The 18,735-nt window shown below is 57.0% G+C and overlaps 6 protein-coding genes across 6 annotated transcripts; 2 read left to right on the top strand and 4 right to left on the bottom strand.

Moving 5' to 3' along the window:
* Nucleotides 1–1,022: 1,022 nt before the first annotated feature.
* On the bottom strand, nt 1,023–1,992 carry N657DRAFT_190828 (uncharacterized protein). Its single transcript, XM_062786154.1, has one exon. It carries the CDS (start codon nt 1,893–1,895, stop codon nt 1,308–1,310), a length of 588 nt encoding a protein of 195 aa, XP_062650858.1. The 5' UTR covers nt 1,896–1,992; the 3' UTR covers nt 1,023–1,307.
* A 2,159-nt stretch (nt 1,993–4,151) lies between these two features.
* N657DRAFT_564483 (uncharacterized protein) lies at nt 4,152–6,109 on the top strand (the record flags this gene model as incomplete). Its single annotated transcript, XM_062788283.1, has 2 exons — nt 4,152–4,948; nt 5,008–6,109. The coding sequence occupies 2 exons, from the start codon at nt 4,152–4,154 to the stop codon at nt 6,107–6,109; spliced, it is 1,899 nt and encodes a 632-aa protein (XP_062650857.1).
* A 1,794-nt stretch (nt 6,110–7,903) lies between these two features.
* N657DRAFT_641011 (uncharacterized protein) lies at nt 7,904–8,766 on the bottom strand. The gene has a single exon (XM_062792074.1). It carries the CDS (start codon nt 8,394–8,396, stop codon nt 8,202–8,204), a length of 195 nt encoding a protein of 64 aa, XP_062650856.1. The 5' UTR covers nt 8,397–8,766; the 3' UTR covers nt 7,904–8,201.
* Nucleotides 8,767–10,531: 1,765 nt separating this feature from the next.
* N657DRAFT_190675 (uncharacterized protein) lies at nt 10,532–12,201 on the bottom strand. The gene is made up of 4 exons (XM_062786153.1): nt 11,417–12,201; nt 11,034–11,247; nt 10,921–10,963; nt 10,532–10,868 (listed from the first exon to the last, which is right to left on the bottom strand). Exons 1-4 carry the CDS (start codon nt 12,103–12,105, stop codon nt 10,780–10,782), a joined length of 1,035 nt encoding a protein of 344 aa, XP_062650855.1. The 5' UTR covers nt 12,106–12,201; the 3' UTR covers nt 10,532–10,779.
* Nucleotides 12,202–12,452: 251 nt separating this feature from the next.
* N657DRAFT_687434 (uncharacterized protein) lies at nt 12,453–15,323 on the top strand. The gene is made up of 2 exons (XM_062796891.1): nt 12,453–14,507; nt 14,559–15,323. The coding sequence occupies exons 1-2, from the start codon at nt 12,807–12,809 to the stop codon at nt 14,946–14,948; spliced, it is 2,091 nt and encodes a 696-aa protein (XP_062650854.1). The 5' UTR covers nt 12,453–12,806; the 3' UTR covers nt 14,949–15,323.
* N657DRAFT_687433 (WD40 repeat-like protein) lies at nt 15,194–18,603 on the bottom strand. The gene is made up of 2 exons (XM_062796890.1): nt 18,507–18,603; nt 15,194–18,450 (listed from the first exon to the last, which is right to left on the bottom strand). Exons 1-2 carry the CDS (start codon nt 18,521–18,523, stop codon nt 15,573–15,575), a joined length of 2,895 nt encoding a protein of 964 aa, XP_062650853.1. The 5' UTR covers nt 18,524–18,603; the 3' UTR covers nt 15,194–15,572.
* Between the last annotated feature and the right edge of the window lie 132 nt (nt 18,604–18,735).

The raw sequence follows: 18,735 nt of genomic DNA, 5'->3' as shown, positions 1-18,735 counted from the left end.
TCCAAGCATGACGGTGATCTCCCCGTGGCGGGCACGAGAGTCGACATTCTAGGCAGGCCATGTGATACCGAGATAGGCTCACAGAGTGCAAACCAGCCCATGAGGGAAAGTCAACTCACCACAAGGTATGCCATCCTTCTCGTAATGCCTGTGGGATAGTAATCCAGCTTGGGCCACCTCCATGAGTCTTCTGGACTCCAGACGTTGTTGAGTCGTGCGACTGGGTGCAGCGGGGAGGACGGTTGTTCCTGAGAGAACGAGCGCAAGTATGAGTCAGTCAGGCGGCACACGGGGTAACCTTCGGATCAGTCACCGTTAGGAATATTTCCTAAGGTCCCTAGCGAAGCCATCCTACAAAGAGCATGTGGGTGTGCCGAGGCGCTGCTGGAGCAAGCGTAATGGTAAACTGTGCCGTTGGGCAGGGAGCCGACACTTTTAGATCGATCCAAGTCGCAGCCCAGGTAATCGAACCGACGAATGGACGACATCCTGGGCGCAAAGGATGTCTGACTCCCGGGCTGTGGTATCCCGGTGCCTTCCTCGGTAAACTTATTGTGACATGCGAGTTCCGGAGAAGTCCAGGTGCGAAACTCGGGCACCAGAAAACGCTCTCAGTTCGATACTGGAGTTGAAAAACATCTACTGCCAGTACCGTGAACATGAGAGACTCCCACGTGCAGTTGCGGTTGTTTGAATTCTAGGTGAGGAGACTTTCCCAGAGAACCGGAACCACGGCGTCAGGGGTGGCTAACTCCATCTGGTTCGGGGAACGCAAGGAGGTCGGGACCGTTCTTTGCGGTACGATGCACAGCAGCCTCAAGACAATGATTGGTGGTAGCCTGTATGTCAGGTCTGTGGGATGGCCCTACCATGAAGCCTCGTCCGGGAAGTCTGGCCCTAGCATCAAAAAGACGACAGGGCGTGATAATTTCGCCGTATTTGCGGTCACGGAAGCAGCCACTGGCAGACTGGAATGTCCAGTGTTTCGGATGCTGGACCCTATTTTGGAGCCAGCAGAGTTGGGGAAATCACAGCGCATAGGGCGGTACGTCCGTACTAGCTGCCCAAAAGGCGTTCCTCTCCTGTTTGGAGCTTAGCTCGTCCTTCAAGGTCCATCCTGATTCCAGCGACGTGAGGTGAATGGTCGCCGGTATCAATGGGCGCGAGCTCCGGCCAGACGAGTCGTTGACAGCTGACCGCCGCGAGGCAGAGAAAGCCGGGAATGGGGCCAGTCCTGCCCCTGGCGAGTGCTCGGGCGATCTGCTTGGCACCGGTTCGCGATCCGATGAGACGCGTTCCTTCGTGTGTCAGAGAACAGAAACACACCGACTCTTTGTGTTGGGTAGGGAGGAAGGTAGCGCGGGCTTTGTTTGGGTTTCGATGGAGGGGGGCCTTGAATATGCGGCCAGGTGCGCAGACCAAGTCTGGGCAGGCACGGCGAATGGCCAGCAGCCGTCCAAGGAGCTGCAAGCGCTCCGTTCTCCGTTCATCGGTTGGCGTGCGACGGGCGGCCCGGCGGAAGAGAGTGAAGCGAGTGGAGCTGGAAAGGTCCCAGCCACCGCATATTTATTCTCTCCTGGCGCGTTTGAACTTTCACTGTTGGTGGATGGATGAGCGAGTTCGTAGGGAGTTCTCCATAGGGAGATGCGCAGGTAGTCAGAAATAGGTGGGAAAGCCGCAAGGGGTTTAAAGAAAAAGCAAACAAATGCAACAAATGGACAAGCAACAAATGGATACAGAGGCTGTTGTTTCAGACGAGCTCTGGAAAAGCGTTTAATGTTGTGTTGCGGCGTGGGAGCACTTTGACGCAGCCAGATGACAGCTTCTGGGAGATCTGGGAAAGGCACAGCAAGTCCACACAGATAGGAAGGAACCGGGAAGTGGTGCAGCACCATCACGTGATCTGGCCACCTAGGAACGTGGTTCGAAGCTTTGGCCTGTCGTAATGATCTGACCCATCCGTTGCATCCATTGTCCGTTGTTTGTCGGTCCGTCCCCGTCTATCTAAGGTACATTAGCGTTGTTTCTAAGCCCTTTCCAGGTTAACGACATTTTCAAACTGGTGCTGCTGGCGACATCACTAACCGGTTAAGGAATAACGTTACAGTAGAGACAATGTTCGCAGTCTGAATTGCGGCCCTCGGTTGTTCGGTTCCAGGTCACGACACCGTCAACAGTCTTCATGACACACCGTCCACAGGTCATGTTGCCCGCAGGACCCAAACGGGTTCTCGAGCACGCTCTCAAAGCCATCACCCCACTCGGACGTTGAGGGCTGCGCAAATGGAGCCGCATCATCGGAGAGTGGCTGGTTGTAGGTTCGCACAGCGACAAACATACGGGGGTTCATTCTCCTCGGCCTCGTCCACTGCTGCTCGCTGCTCACGGGGCTCAACTGTGCCCTAGCCCCCTCCTCGCTGGGGGGTGGGAGCTGCACGAGTCTGCCGCAGGCTACTGGCTTGAAGCCTGCCTTTGGGTATCGATGCCCCCAACTCCCATTTCTGCCCAACCTGCCGGGGCGGTCACCCACGACCACTCCTCCTCCCAAGCCCAATCATGAGGGCAGCAAACCTCAGCAGCCCTCGGTCCTGTGCACGCACTTCGTCGCCCACCCCTGCTTGGTACTCAGCTCTCTCTTTCTTGACTGCCTGCTATCAACGGGCGCTCCAAGGACACCCAGCGTGGATGCATCAACACCAGCTCTGGTCATCCCGCAACGGCACCTCTAACTCCTTGCCCTCCCCCCCCCCCCTCTCCTGGGGCCCCCGGAGAGCAGCCGATCACGATCATTGATTCAATCTCAGGGCTCCCATTCGCATGCCCAAGGCCTCTTTTGCCAAAACCTACCAGCGTGATAGTCCGCGGCAACATCATGACGATTCCCATTGGGAAGTCATCGTGGCACGATGCCCATCCGTGAAGCTCTCCTGAGGGCTCTTCGTACCGCCTTCAGGTACCTAATCCGTCTCAAGAAGTCCTCCTTTTCAACGGAAATACCTAGTCAAACAGCCGCTCAAGGCGCGCACACAAGGCGTTTTTCGATACAGACCCAATCTCAGGTTGAGCCTCGCCCTCTCAAACCCAACCCACCAACGTTGACATAATCTGCCGCCTGTTCGGGGCTGGGCCTCACTGCTCATCCGACGTCTCTCATCTTCTCTCGGGTGACCAGAAAAGGACACTGAGACCTTCCTTGGCCGCTCAAATCGGATGTCTGGTCACACCCCCATGCCAAGCCGAAACCCCACCCCTCCCGCCCCCGAGCAGAGAAGACCTTCCGCAACATGCTTTGAGGTACCACCACCCGGCCGCAGTCCCATGAGACCGCTCCTCTTGGATTGGGCAAGCCTCGGATGTACACCCGTTTTCGTAAGGGTATCTTGTAGACGCCGCCCTGATCAAGGCCGTACTACAAAACGTAGAAAGAGGAGCGAGCATCCCATGCTGACCTCCATCTGTCCACAATCAGAGCCCTTGCCATTGTACGCCGACCACTTTTATCTTCGACAGAAGCAGCATTAAGACTGCTTGGCTGAAGAAGACTTTGTTCATCAATTCCACACGAGGTGCTTTACCGCAGTACATATTGTCTCTTGAAGCTCCCTAACCCACTCACCTCTCATCTCACAACCGACTCCCACCACATCCGGGCTGTGGTTTGCATAACTACCCCTCCTTCCAGAAGACGTCCGCGTTGTACGACTTGCGCCTAAAAGAGTGTTAGGTAGGTATTTTGCTCTCCGCTTCCCTTGTTTAAAAGCCCTGCCCCTGCCTCCCACACTCCCGTCCAGTGCTTCCCCCACCCACTAGGCCTCTTGTCAACCAACTTGCAACACTTCAAGTCTTCGTCCACATCACCCAGTCTTGGTTCTCTATATCCATCAGTACCTTGAGCAACAACACCGCAATCCCTTACATCAGCGTTCTGCTGAAGGGTATGCGCTCCTTTCTTGTGGCTTTTTTATTTTCCATCTACCCGTCCTCCCCTGCACGCTCACCCCCGGTCACTCCCAGAATAAAAAAGCCCTCACCGCTCCGTTACGAGCTCAACCACTAACACACATAACAGCTACAACCCGCACATTTTTCAGCGGAAAATCAACCTTCACACACGCCTCACATATACACACATACACACACAGTGGCCCATCATGGTATCAGCATTCCAGATGCAGTCCTTCTACAGGTCACCATTAACGGTCGACACCACAAACGCCCAGAAATTCTTCGAGGAGGAGGACGCGAGCATACTAGACGAAAACATCCTTGAGCAGAGCGCACTTGACTCGGGTTTGGAGATGTCGCCGCCCATGTTGGAGAGCCGGAGGGACTCATTTGCCGTCCCCCCATCGCTCTTCTCACCAAAAACCGAGGATTGGCACTCGGGGGAGATGCAGTCGGTCCCGTCAAACAACCCCTTCTTCGACCAACACAGCAACAACCCTTTCCTGCGGATGGATCAGAGCCAGCAAGCGGCATATCAGAGCCACGCATGGCCCATGACCAGCTCTGGGTCCGCAACTCCCCAGCTTCAGGCCTTCGACGGCCTGCCTGTAGAGTACGACTCAACCAACCACGCCATGTTCCACCGGCAACCCACCATGCAGACTCCCACACCTTTCGCCGCGCCTCCCAATCCCGTCACCATGTTCCAGCAGATTGGCCATGCCGCTCCCTCGTCAATCCCCACCTCACCCCAAAAGGATGCCTGGATGGCTCGAGATCCCAAAGCGCAAGCCATGAAAAGGCCGCATCCCGGCAGCCCCCTGATCCGGTCGCACAATGAGCTCAGGCGGGGTGACGGCATCCGCAAGAAGAATGCCCGCTTCGAGATCCCTGCCGAGCGCAACCTCAGCAATATCGACCAGCTGATCGCCCTGTCCACGGACGAGCAGGAGATCAAGGAGCTCAAGCAACAGAAGCGCCTGCTGCGCAACAGACAAGCCGCGTAAGTTGTAGCCCGTCAGTCACAGTCTTAACAGCGAATCTCATCTAACCATGCCATAGCCTTGACTCGAGACAGCGCAAGAAGCAGCACACTGAACGGCTCGAGGATGAGAAGAAGCAGTTCACCGAGATCATCGGCAACCTGGAAGACACCATCGCCAGGATGGAGAGAGAGATGCAGAAACTCGTCCTCGAGAAGCAGAACTGCGAGTCGTACATTCACGATCTCGAGAGGAAGCAGGAAGACATAATCAGCAGGCACACCATCGAGACAGGCGAGCTGCGGAAGAAGATCAGCGTCCTGACCAACGAAGTGCAGTCCATGGGCCGTGCCGCCACCACCGCGCCGGGTTTTCCCGGTGCTTTTAGCGAGATGGACGGCATCGCCATGGACTGCTCCTGGGATAACATGCCGATGTTCGGCGACTTCCCCATGGAGCAGCCCACTCCCCAGGTCAAGCAGGAGCTGCAGATCGTTCCCACGGCCAAGAAGTCCGAGGGTGTCGCTCTGCCGACCGCCGACTCCGAGAAGCCTGCCCAACAAGGCGGATTCCTCTTCATGCTCTTCCTCGTCGGCGCTTTTGTGCTCTCCAGCCGGTCGTCGACGCCCAGCATCCCGCGCGTCTCGGAGGATGTCCGCGCCGCGTCCGCGACTCTCCTGGAGAACGTGCTCAAGGATGCCGGCGTTTCGCAGGGTCCCTCGGGCCTCCAGGCCCTGGCTTCCCAGCCCTCGGGCACCGCTCACTGGGCCCAGGCGTCTCAGCCGCCTCTGTCCATGGCCGCGCCGATGGTCGACAACGTCGCCCCGTCGGTGTTGGGTAAGATGGCGGACGCCCTGACGCAGCCGACCGAGCAACAGACCAACGAGCAGATCTTCTCGCTGTCAGCCGCGCAGTATAATGACCTGACCTCGCAAGATTTCCTCCAGGCTCCTCCCCCGGCCGAAAGGTCGATGAGCCAAGGGAGACGCAATCTCGCCGAGGCCCTGGCCAGCATGCGCAGCTCGACCAAGCAGCAGTCTGCCGCCGAGGTCTACACCCGATCGCTGCTTTGGGACCAGATCCCGAGCGACGTCGTCCGGACCTTTGCCAGGATGGTCGCGGAGAGTAACAACGCCGCGACCGTCGTCGGCGAGGACAAGGCGTCGTCGTCCTGTGCTTAATGACCCGTTGACGACCTGTTATGACCAACGACAACTACGATCATGACCACAAACGTCTCGAATCATGATTCCCACGAACGCGACAGCATGGACATCAGAGGAGGCATGCAACAGAACTCCAGCGTTTTTCTGTTCTCTTCTCCTTCCGTTTCTTAACTTTTCTTTGGACACGATACACTTGATCCGTCCCGCGACCACACCAGACATCGGCAGCTCACGCACCGGAAGTTTGTTGCTTCTTTGCGACCCCTGTACTGGGACACAGGGGTCGCCCGCCGCTTTCTCATCTCGGGTTGGCATTGTTACTCTATGGGTTGTCATTTATGAGAACTTAGCAAGCGAGCATTTGGATTTTGTTGTTGGCTTTTTGATTTCGATAATTTGGCGCATCTCGACTCTAATCTTGTGTTTTCTCTCTACTCTTTTGGCGCTGGGCATCGGAAATGGGTAGGGTTCTGGGCATTGCCTTGCTGCGAGATCGGCGGGTTTTAGGGGCTGGCAACGGCGAAACATGGCGGGTTTGGGGTTTGCATTGTTTTTTTGAGAACAGAAGACCTTCTTTGGACTGGCGACAGCGGTGAACACCAGGGCCCTCGGGTCGCCGCTTCTCTTCTTCTCACCTCTGTCCAGTCCTGAGAGAAGCATGGCTGGGTGGCTTGTCTTGCTCGCGAGCGGAGAAATCTCTCGTCGACACACAGACAGGCACCGACCGCGCTTGATCAACTTGGGCATTGGGAATTATGGAAAGGGGGATTCTACAACCATGTCATGCAGCCTGCGTCTACCGTCGCGGGGAGGAAGAGCCCAGCGTTGGGAAGGGCAGCTGCGACACCCACATGTCTGACGACAACCCCTTTCCTTTGTTCACCACCACCACGACGCTCATTACGCGATTCGATTCACGGCTACCTTCTCCATTGAATGGAAGCCCCATCCAGAGGGATACTTGGGGCAGGTGATAATCCGGCTGCGGCATCGCCGACATGGCGCGATCTCCGCTGTGATACCCACCCTCGATCTTGTCTTCCCCGATAATTTTTTTCAGCACCATCGCCGACCTGCGCTCACGCAACGCACGGTCTGAGCAAGAAATGTGTTCTTATAAACATTGAGAACAACCAACGCCAACCGGACATCACACGACGGACGGATCTGAAGGGGGACCTTGCACACCCCGGCAGGAAGGGCTTGGAACAGCCTGTTGACTCTTGCTCTCGACATTCATTCGCATATACTTCTGGAATCATTCCCCCAACGATCTTTGTAGCTAGGCTAGGCAGCACAGAACCGGGGCTGAAATTGAAAACGATACTTTTTGTTGTGGAAGTCTTCATCACCTGCACTTACATGCAAGCAAGGTACCTGCACTTGCGTCTGATTTACAATGCTTTGGAAGGGTGATATCGATGTTATGCACAGCTGAACAGACGCTTCAGGAGTTGTAAATGGGAGGATCAGCATTGCCACTAGGACAAGGTGACTTGGTACATAACGGGGTGATGGTTTCAATAGAGGCAGGTCTGGTATTTTCCCATACTTGAGCCAGTGGGCTTGCTTAGACGGGCAAATGGAGGAAACTCTGCGTTGGGTTGTGTACCCTGGCGCGGTGTGTGTCGGCAGCGTGGTCATTCTCGAGCATGCTACTACCTCTGATGACGGTGTACTGGCCCGCTGGCTTGGTGGACGGGGCAATTTTGGATCCACAGTTTGGACTGGCTCTCTCAAGGTCCTCTCGTGTGCTCATATTGCGGGGCAATGATGCAGCCAGGCACAATCATTCCCACCAACCGGCCACCTCGGAAGACACACATGCCTCTCGCCATGCATGACAGCTCACCGCTCACGAGGCCCCCGACCATCACCACCACCACCAATATTCCGCACCCAGCATCTTGGGTTAGGCTCACCATCATACCATGCCATCCATACCACATTGACGCATCGTTACATAAGAGACATAGTACAAGTTCACGGTATCTGGGTTCAACCTCGGGACCGAGGCTCGCCCTTGCTAGTATGCTCCCATTTTGAAGATACATAATGCCACCATCAGAACACCAGATCAGGGCAGGAGACTACCTATCCTCAGGTACTACTCTAATAGAGTTAAAAAAGAGGTCTGAGGACGCACAGTTGACGGGTTGTTTTTGTTCTTCCTTGCTCTAAGTTCTTCGGGGATATGGCCCGATCCGAGATGCCGGGCCGGTTCCAAGGCTTCGGTGTGGGTTTCGGGTGTGGGCTTCGGGTGTGAAACTTGTTTTGAACTTCCGTACGGTATGCAAACCATGTGTGAGTCGGGTGGTTTGGATGATTGGTTGATGGGATGGGTTGCGTGTGAAAGGGAGCTGGGGGTTGATTTGGTTGCTGATGAAGGGACTTGAGATTTGACTGCCGGTATCTAAGATGTCGTCTTCATCGTGGACCATGATCGCTTGTCAGCGTTGTGCTGTTCTGGCAGTTAGCCATTACGATTCAAACCAGCATCATCTATCCTGCCACTGTTTCAGTTATGTTAACTCCTCATCAAGCCGCGGGACCAGACGGCATGGCCAGGAGCATCCATTCCGGAGCACAGCAGTCATGCTGGAACATTCCGGAATACAGTTGTCGAGTACCACATAATTCCAGCAAGCAAGTAGACCAGTGAAACGCTGCAATATGAGCTCACTGTGGTACCGCAGGACTGTTGTGCAACTTGATCGATGGAAGACCCAGAGTGCTGTTGCTCGAAATCCTAGCCTTATATCTTCCGTCTCCAGAGATCTGGAAGGGGTTTCAAGGCTCGAGAAAAGCATTCATCCCATCTTGCAACAGTTGCTGGTTGTCAGGGCTGCGCCTCGACTGGACTGAATCAACCGGCGGCGGAGGGAGCCCCTGAGCTTCTGGCTGGCTTATTCTTGTGGTGAGTCGCCTAGCTCTGTACCCTGCCTAAGAAGCAGGCACCCGGTTTCCCCTGTCTTCCCCGGTTTTGTCACACGGAATGCTCGTAACACGTTAGTTCGGTCGTCAGTCAAGGGTAACTTCTGAGACTTCATCACATGCATACGAGGCATGTGTAGTCCAGCTCTGCTTTTGCCCATCCTCGCTCAGTCCGCTTCAAGGGAGGACAGTGTGACAGAGGGTTAATTTCGTCTATGCAGACGAGATACACAACTCACCTAAGTATCATATGAACATGGTCCGATGAGCGGCATCAACAACTCTCTTCCCGAATGAAGCCTGGATTATGCACCATAGCAGGCAGAAGACCAGTCTGTTGACCGTACAGCGGCGGTTTTGGAAGTCTAGGGTTTAACAATGTCCCTTCGCCGGAGCATCGCGAGCCGGAAGGAACGGCGGAACCCTTGGTTTCAGACAAAGAAATTGATTGAGAGAGGAAGGAGCCTGACCCAATTCAAAAGGTCCCATCTCAGATATGGGGAGAGGTAATGCCAGGTGGCCGAGACTGTAGCTGGGAGAGCATGTTGAGAGGCGTACACACAAAACCCAGCAACCATTCCTCGCGGCGCCTGACCCAAGCAGGTACTTACGGCACGAAGACAATGCGATAATCGATACTCGCTATCCAAAGCCTTAACTCCAAGAAAGACGCCAGCTATCGTCCGAATCGAAAAGGTCGCTGCCAACCCAATCGCACGCTCCCGCCTCCATCCAAAGGGGAATCGGAACTTCATGTTATGTTGAGACTAAGCCGGAGGCAGGAAGGGAAGGCAAGCAGATGCTACTTCTTCGCGTTCTCTGGATCGTACTTTTCCTTCCAGATCCTATCCCACCAAGCCCCGACACAAACTTCGATCAGCCACGACTCCGCAACGCAGGGACAACATACCAGTGTCGAGATGAGAAAAACCGACGCAAAACAAAAAAAGAAAAAAAAGCGCACACAAATTGGTTCGTCCGCAGCAGATACGCGAGAGCAGGAGACGCAACCGACCGCAAACATACACCACCCCACCCGCATCAGCTCGACTCGGCTCAACGCAGGCCAGCCCAATCGGAACGAAACGTCCAAACCGAGTCAAGTTGAGGCCAGACTGGGCCTCGACTGGGCCGGCCTCCCAACCAGACGAGGCCGCAGTAGCGGGTCGCAGCTGTTTCGTCCGCTGGCAAGCTCACTGGAGCGGCTGACCCAGCCTGAGCGAGGCCAGGAGGCGAGCAGGAACCGAAAAACATAAAAAGAGCTAGGCGGAGCAATAGGAAGGGAGGAGAAACCAAGAAACAGGGCGAGCAGGAGAAAAGTGGGCGCGCAGCCAATCGACCACCTGTCATGCATAACCCCCCCTTGCACAAAGAAGCAAGTTTATCTGGTGCTTGGAGACAGGCAACCAAGGAACCGAGAGAAAGGAAGCCGATTCACTTACCAAGAATTCCCAATGATCTTGTTCCCATTTTTCTCCGCCAGGCGATAGTACTTAGCTGCTGCGAACTTTTGCGGGTCAGTAGCCAGCCTGATGTGACAGGTCGGGAAAAAATGGGGGTAGTGGGTGGTTCGGGCCCGTGGTTCGTTGATATGGTCCGAAGCCCGTTGATGCCCAACCGTTCCGGATATAGCAGTAGTATCCAGGCGGACGGTATCAGTGATGCTCAGGGAAGTATCCCCCGGTGAAATTCGTGCCGTTGGCCGAACAACTGGCTGGTGAAACCTGTCCCTGGTGTTGCGTTTGACGGCATCAGACGATGAATGTTTGGAGAGAACCGACCTTGTCTTTCTTCGTTCCGAATCCTTCGAGATAGCACCACGCCACTTCGTTCATGGCGTCTGCAGTGGTGGGTTAGCGCTGCGTAGGGCCAAATGTGGGCTGAGAACGTACCAGTGTCTCCGAGGTTCGCTGCCGTCTCGTAGTACTGGCGGATCTGTGTCAGTCATGGATCCCCAAGTCACCTTTACCATGTACAACCGGTATTTCCTTGAGGAAAAACGCACCTGCTTGGCGGCAATTGGGTCTTTGGGGATTCCCCATCCGTGGCGAAAGCAATTGGCCAATTCGAAGATGGCCAGGACGAGCTCGCCCTTAGCGGCGCCGCCCTTCTTGAGCCCTGCCTGCAGCGCGAGATGCTCGATGTCGGCGGCATTGGAGGCTGCTGCCGAGAGGTAGGTCACGGCCTTGGCTGTGTCTGGCTGACAACCCCATCCGTGCCTGAACTCTGCGTTAGTATCAATGTGACGATGGCCGTTGGGTAACCCCACGCCTGCGTGGCAGTCCCGGCCGCCGTTGGGTGTATTTCGGCAAGAACGCACCCACGCCGGCGTGATCGAAACGCATGAGGCTCATGGTGTGAGACTCTTGACGAGCGAGTTGGACATACCTCAGCGCGAGACCGTACAAGACCTGGCTCAAGGGGTTATTGGCTCCTTTGGGGTCTGCTAGCTTTCCGAAGAGGGCTGTCGACTCCTCCAGCCTTCCCTCCTCATGCAGCCTGATCGCCTCCTGGATATTTTCGTCAATCTCTTTCGAGGACACAGCCTTGTCCTGCAGAGCCGGGGAGCCGTCCCGCGGCGAGTCGCCCAACCGCAGCTGGGGAATGATAGGAGGAGCAAAGCCGTGCACGGGGGTGCCGGGGCGGCTACGGTTCTTCTCGTTCTCGCGGGCCAGAAGAGTGGCGCGCTTCTCCCACTGCGACTCTGCGCCGTCCTTGTCCTCGTCTGGCCCGATCTCGGGCAGGTCTTGGGGCACGTTCTCGGAGCTGGAGGGGCTGCGGCTCAGGTGCAGGCGCTGCGACAGGCGCTTGTGTCCCGCGCTCTTGTTACTCGACGCCGAGGCGCTCCGGCTGCGGCCGCTCCGGAAGACATCGAGGCTGCGGCGCTGCTTGGTGTCGGACGCGAGGTCGGCGGACAGGAACTGGCCGGGCTCTCGGTGGCCGTCTGCACTCGGAGGGTGAATGACTTCGACGCTGTGGGTATCTGTGCGAATGAAGGTAAATTCGGGGTTGGAGGTACCGGCGCCGGCCTCGGCGTCTGAGTCCGGCTTCTTCCTCAACTTGTCGCGGAGGCCCATGGTTGCTGGGGTTGCTTCGGCGGGGTACCGTAGAGAGGAGGATGGTTTTTGGCCGGGGTCGAATCGACAAGCGCTCGGATTGCACAAGGCAACAAAGGGGTGCAGAGAAGAATGTAGAGAGATATCCGTGGGGTTAACTACGATAACGGTTGAGGACAGCAACTCATGCGTCCTGTCGCAGTCGACGCCATTTTAAGGGGCCGTCAGCTCGACGGCGACGCGTACTGGAGACTGCATGTGCCGTCTCGGAGGGACATGGTTCGGGGCCGGAGCGGGGCAGTGCCTGTTCAGCTGTGGCGCTTTTGATTGCCCGTCGACTCCATTACTCCGCACCCCGACATGTCCTCGACAACTCGAGACATTGTATCGAATTGATTCAAAAACACTAGACGACTTGATGCACAATGGACTCGGAACCCAAAGGAGTTGGAATGCATTTTGGAAGAAGCAACTCTTGATAGACATTAGCTAGGGAACTTCCTCTGATGGTTCCCGCGGCCCGCCATAACACGGAAACCGTTGAGGTTTAGTGCTCTGTAGATGATTGGGCCGCTCGTTGATCGTCTTGGCCCGGATCACGGCCCACCAGCGTCGCGCGGCACGAAGAGTGGAACACGGAGCCGAGCGCGATTCGACATTCATGGCCGAAAGGTCAAGAACCTCCAAAGCCAAACCGGAATCTGGACCGCAACCCGGACAGGATGGCCCCTTCGGCTCCGCCGCCGCCGCGAGTACGGCTGACCAAGTCGGGCCGCCCCTGGAAACGAATGGGCCCGGCGCCGAAACCGCTGGCAGAGCGATTGAAGAACAGAGGGTTGAAGGAGGTCAAGCGCGTCGAGCGCAGTTATACCCGCGAGCGCAAGATTGAGGTGCTGCTGTGGCTCCTCAACCACCGGGTCGAGGATGTGCGCGGCCACAGGCCCCGTCGCCGCATCGGCGATCCTATCGAGATGGAAGTCGCCAACCCGGGCACCGAGGAGGCCCTCAATGGCGTCCTGATCTGGAACCGCGCCCCCACCTACGCCGAGGCCTCGCAGTACTGGAAAATTCCCGTCCCGACCATTCAAGGATGGTGGGATGCCCGCAAGAAAATCCTCGACGGGACCGGCGTCGAGCTGCCCGAGGTTGGCCGCGGCGGTCCCATTACCCTGACACCGGCGCCCCCAGGCGTCGACCCGCATCCAGTATCGACCGCCAAGAGGCTCCGGGGCCCAAGTAACAAGAACAACGGGGAGCAGCAGCACGGGCAGCGTGCTGCGTCTTCGACAGAACAATCCGTGGGCACGCCGGCGACGACCCCAGCGACACCGGCGGCACCGGCTCCCAATGGGGCGTTGTATCCGTCCACACTGAACTGGATGGGGGAAAAGTCGTCTAATGCTTCTGGGACACGTCCTGCTTCTCTTCTCCCAACATCGCCGGCCGGTTCCGGGCAGCCTGCGAACGTGGCATCGCTGGGGCCCCCTGCCGGTCTGCCAGGTCGTCCGCCGGCGGGGAAGTCCAAGAAGTCAGCTGCCCCTGCTCCCCAACTGCCTCGTGGACTTCCTCCTGCTTTCGATCCAGCGAACTATGTCGTCGTCTACATTGGTCCCCAGCCCGGCCCATTGCATGGTCAACACTGCATCCACCCCGGCGCTATTCTGCCAGTGGTACACTCCGGCCAGCCGATAGAAGTGGCCCCAACGAGTTTTGTCTCTGTTTACCCCAGTCATCCTCCGCCGCCCGGCCCCAGGCCTCCACCTCCGCCTCCCAATGCAACATACATTGGAGAAGCCGTGTATCCCGATCCACACGATCCTCCGAATCCTGGCCAGCACCCTCCGCACGGACCCCCCGGCTCAGTTAGGTCCCATCCTCCATCCGGCCAGCCACACCCACCAATACAAGCCCCCGCCCGCTCTAATGGGCATAGACCGCTGTTACCTGCCTATGGACCTGCCGGCTACGTCAGCCCCTACGCCCCGCCGACCTCCGCTGCGGTCGCTCGCCCACCACCACGCCCTATCCCTCGGGCTGTGCAGGCCGGCGATCCGCGGAGGCCACTTGCCCCGACACCCCAAGCTCCCGCATCGGCGAACCAGTCGCCGGCATCGGCAACAAACACCGCACATGGCCAGCTGGCGAGAGACATTACAACGGGTCCACCAGAAGCTCAACAGCAAAATCATGTCGCGCCACCTGGCCAGCAACCGGCTGAGAGCCAACCTCTACCAACAGCAACAGGCACAAAGCCAGCGCCCCCCGCGGCTCTAACAGAGTCGGAGGCTGCAACCCGGCCGGCTAATGAGCAGGAGCCGTCCGCTTCAGGGAATATGGAACCGAACCTGCAGCGGCGGGGGATGGAGCGGCCGGATACGCCTGCGCCCGAGTACCAGGAACCGCCGCCGCCAAGCGCAGAAGACGTGAGCCAATGTCAGGATGCAGTTTCGGCGTCACCGCCTGACATATCCCAGGAAACACCCATGGACACGACCCCGTCCTTCCAAGAGGACACTACAAGCCCATATGCGGAAGACACGGTATACGGGACAGCGGATTCCGCGGAAGTGAATGCAGCAGAATCATCTGGTGAGGATAATCTGACATCCGGTCCTCTGGAGACAGCGGCGCAGACAGATGCCCACGAGGATACGACCATGCCCATGGAGATGGAACGCGATGGCAAAGAGCCAGCTGGAGAAGCGCCGACAGCGGGGTTACAGGGTGAACCGTCAGCAAATGAGGAAGGAGAGGAAAAAGAAACGACTACAACCCCAATGGATATTGACACTGCAGCTGACCAGCTGAACGATGAGTTGACTGATTCCCTTTCTGAGTCGGCCGTGTCAACACCTGCTTCTTGAGGCCTTGGCAATGGAGTCTCGCCAGCGGGCTTCTCCTTCAGCGAGGAGCTGGACTGACGCTTGGCGTGTGATCTGCATAGTGCAAGGTGTTCACAAAGGAGTGGAATATGAGCAAGTATGGTTAGCATTTGGAGTTATGGTAGCAACTGCCTTCCTCCCGGCGTCAACTGGAGTCGGTGGATAGATACCACGGGTTTATTTGGGGTTTCAAGTCAGTGGTTTGTTGACTTCAACAAAAACTCCTGCGGAGCATTGTTAATTTGAACATGATTTATCCTTCTGAAAACACTTTCAGGATGTTTAACGATGTCAGGGGTTTGTTTACTTCAACCATCCACCAGGCAATAATCCTGCCAGCATCCAAGCCTTCCACGCATCGTAGCTATGGAATCTTTTAGTTCGTTAGCGTCACTGCCTGTATCACACCGCGGCGTGCCCTTTAGAGATTGAACAATAGATCGAATCATGACTCCTTGGGGCCCAAACTTCCAGATATGGCTGTTCTTGGCTCTTTCTGCAGGCAGACATGTACTCCAATACAACACCCGAAAATCTCTCAATCCTACACCGCCACCCAACAGCCCCATACATTCCACGCATTCATCTTGCAATGCACACCGCACACTACGAAACATGCACAAAAGCCCTCTTCCTGGTCCCCTGCTCGGCACCATTTTCCGCTTCCCAATTCTCATCCACGTACTCCCTGACGCTCCTCTCCCTGATCTGCATGCCCACGACCCGCAGCGCAGCAATGTTGTAGCCCATCTCGTCCTTCTGCCGCCGCAGCGCCCTCCTCAGATTGGTCCGGATGCCCTCGAGCATGGCGCGCATGGTCCTGCTCGCGACGACCTGCTTGTGGTGCGTCTTGAGCATGAAGAACAAAATGCGACAGGTCAGCGGCACGTTCATCTCGCGCAGGGCGAACAGGTTGAGGAAGGTAAAGAGCATGGGCACGGCCGAGAAGGGGAGGACCAGAAGGGCGTCGTGCAGGGCCGAGGGCTTTATTTTTTGCAGCGTGTTGAGCACGTACGTCTCGGCGGGGATGTTGCCGAGCGCGAGGAAGATTGGGTTGCGCTGCGGCGGAGCGACCGACGGGTTGGACTGCTTGGCTTCTTCCCACTCGCGGAGGGTGTTCAGGTCGGCCATGCCGAGCTCGAGAGCCTCGGCGATACGCTCGCCTGCCATGAGGGTCTCGACGGTTTGCTTGGAGGCGGCGGCGACTTCGCGGTCGGCGTCCTGCGAGTCGGGGTCTTGCTCGAGGGAGGTGGTGAGAGTGGATTCGTAGAGTTCTTCGAGCTCCTTTTCGCGCTCCTCTTCGAGGAAGATTTGCTCGTCGGTTTCTTGCCAGACGCGGATGCTCTTGTCGTGGCTAGCGCTGATAAGGGTCGTGCCGCTGTGGCTGACAGCGAGCGCCCAGATCTCGCCGTGGTGGCCGTCGATGCGCTGGATCTGTTCGAACTTGTCGGCGTCCCAGTACTTAATGGTGCGGTCCTTGCTGGCGCTGAAGAAGTGGTGACCGTTGCCGTCCGAGTTGTGTGGGATGAAGACGACCTGCAGGATGCTGTCTTGGTGGCCAAACAAGGCCTTGTGGCAATCGCCGAAGTCAAGGCCCCATATCCGAATGTTCTTATCAGCCGAGCTGGTCACGATGAGCTTGCTGTCATACGAGATGTCCATGCTGAGCACGGGCAGCTTGTGGCCGTAGAGGTTGAGGTAAAGTTTGAGAGTGTCGACGAAGAACACCTTGACGGTGCTGTCGAGTAGGGCAACGGCCAAAAGCTTGGCATCCGGGGAGAAGCGCAGGCTGAGGATGTCGTCAGACACCTTGAGTATCCTCGCCTGCACAAGCTTGAGCTTGGGGGTTGTCCTGGTCGAACCAAGGACTTGTTCTTGAACGATCTTGAAGTCCCAGAACTTGGCAGTCTTGTCTGCGCCGCCAGACACGACCGACTTACCATCTGGGTGTACCTGCAGAGACCAGATGGCATGGCCCTCGTGCGCATTAACTGTCTCGAGTAGTGTTGCCGAGGCGACATCGTACAGCTGGAGCTCCCCCTCTTTGGTGCCCACTACCACGACCTTGTCGCCGGGCAAAAACGCGCAGCAGAGCGCATAGCCACACTCAAAGGTCCGCACACATGTCTCTGTCTTGATATTCCAAATCTTCAGCGAACCATTCGCGGCAGACGCCAACATCTTGTCGTCGGAGCTGATTGCCAGTGAACGGATGTCTGTCCGGTGCCCAGGTAGCTCTACAGCCAACGCCTTGTTGTAATCAGGAGCGTCGCCCTTTGACTCAAGCTTGTCCTTTCCAATGATCGTGTACAACTCGAGTAGGTTGTTTGTTGACCCGACGAGCAGTTGCATGTCTTTGTTCCCCTGGTTCGTGGCCCAGTCGATCGACCGGACCTTGCCCGCCGTCCTGACAATGACGTGCTGCACAATCACGTCGGAAATGTCGGCTTTGGTGATATCGTCGGCCTTGTCGTCGGCATCGTCCACCTCAAGCTCCCTATCCGCCTTCTTTTCCTTCAGCTTCTCCCTCCTCCTCTTCTTTTTCCTGGCCAGGCTCTTCTTAATTTCTGCCTCGTTTCGTATCCTCCAAATCTCAACCGACTTCTCTACTCCGTGTACCGCAAAGTAGTCACGCCGTGGGTGAAAAATGACTTCGACGGCTCTCTCCTTGCTCTGGCGGTGTAACGTTCCCCGATCCCGGAGGAAGTTGATGGATTGTGAAAGGTCGACCTGCTGCGCAGAAGAGGCGAGAGCAGCCACGTCTAGGGCCCACACTGTCATCTCGCCGTCGTTGCCCGCGGTAACGCAGCCGCTACAGTCGGGGGTCACACCCAAGGCCCAGCACTCGCCGTTGGTCTGCGCAACGTGTGTCTCAATGCAGTGGCGCGAAGCAAGGTCCCAAAGCTTAATCAGAGCGTCCTTCCCTGTCGTCAAGAGGAACCCCTCGGCCGCCTCCGTGTCCACGGCCATCAGTGGCTGCCCTTCGTCGCCCTCGCCCTGCATTACCGGATCCGGCTCGACAAAGTGCAGCCCCGTGATCTGATCCTTGTGCCCGCGCAGCTTGTACTGGCCAACCTCGGCGACGAGATCCCAAATAATAACATCGGTGTCTTTCGCGCCGCTCGCGAGGCGCACGCCCGTCTTGTCGAAGGCTAGAACTACGATGGCCGACTTGTGGCCGTTGAAGCTCACGACCGAAGTGGCAATCTTGCTGTCCCAGACGCGGATGCTGCCATCCTCGTAGCCCACAGCGAACACGTCCGGGTCTGTCCTGCTCTGAGCGATGGCCGTCACCTTTGCGCGGCAGTTCTCATCCTTCCAGCGGGCGAGCAGCTCGCCCTTCTTGATGTCCCACACAAAAACCTCCTCATTGGCAGCGGCGATGGCCTGGCCGGCGCCGGTGCCCGCCTTTCCCCGGCTCGACCAGACGATGTTCGAGTTGCTGGACGCGACGACGCCGAAGGAATTGGAGGGCTCGAATTTGCTGGAGGGAGTTAAGCATGAGATACGTTTATTTTTGTTGGGTAAGTTGCAACCTACAGGTAAGATTTGACCATGTTGGCGACGGGGGGTTCCTCACGTTGCAAGCCGGCTGCAAACCCGTCTCTCAATGTTCTCAAAGTCGTCCTGGCGTCGGCGAACGCATACAGTGGGATGCTCTCCCGGGAACTTTTTTTGTATGCGATAAGATAAAGGAGCGTTGAGCCTTGAGCACAAGCCACGCATGTTGGCTGTGGCTGCCACTCAGTTGATGCGGGGCAGTTCCAAG

The sequence above is a fragment of the Parathielavia appendiculata genome, assembly GCF_033297405.1.
Source record: "Parathielavia appendiculata strain CBS 731.68 unplaced genomic scaffold N657scaffold_2, whole genome shotgun sequence".
NCBI classification, from domain to species: domain Eukaryota; kingdom Fungi; phylum Ascomycota; class Sordariomycetes; order Sordariales; family Chaetomiaceae; genus Parathielavia; species Parathielavia appendiculata.
This window is presented reverse-complemented; position numbering and strand designations above follow the sequence as displayed.

Coding starts and splice junctions, on each gene's coding strand:
- N657DRAFT_687434 (XM_062796891.1), top strand. CDS start 12,807: ATGGCCCCTTCGGCTCCGCCGCCGCCGCGAGTACGGCTGACCAAGTCG. Junction 14,508..14,558: donor CGCCGCCAAGCGCAGAAGAC/GTGAGCCAATGT, acceptor GACATATCCCAG/GAAACACCCATGGACACGAC.
- N657DRAFT_641011 (XM_062792074.1), bottom strand. CDS start 8,396: ATGGTTTGCATACCGTACGGAAGTTCAAAACAAGTTTCACACCCGAAG.
- N657DRAFT_190675 (XM_062786153.1), bottom strand. CDS start 12,105: ATGGGCCTCCGCGACAAGTTGAGGAAGAAGCCGGACTCAGACGCCGAG. Junction 10,964..11,033: donor ACCCAATTGCCGCCAAGCAG/GTGCGTTTTTCC, acceptor TGACTGACACAG/ATCCGCCAGTACTACGAGAC. Junction 10,869..10,920: donor AGCGAACCTCGGAGACACTG/GTACGTTCTCAG, acceptor CCACCACTGCAG/ACGCCATGAACGAAGTGGCG.
- N657DRAFT_190828 (XM_062786154.1), bottom strand. CDS start 1,895: ATGGTGCTGCACCACTTCCCGGTTCCTTCCTATCTGTGTGGACTTGCT.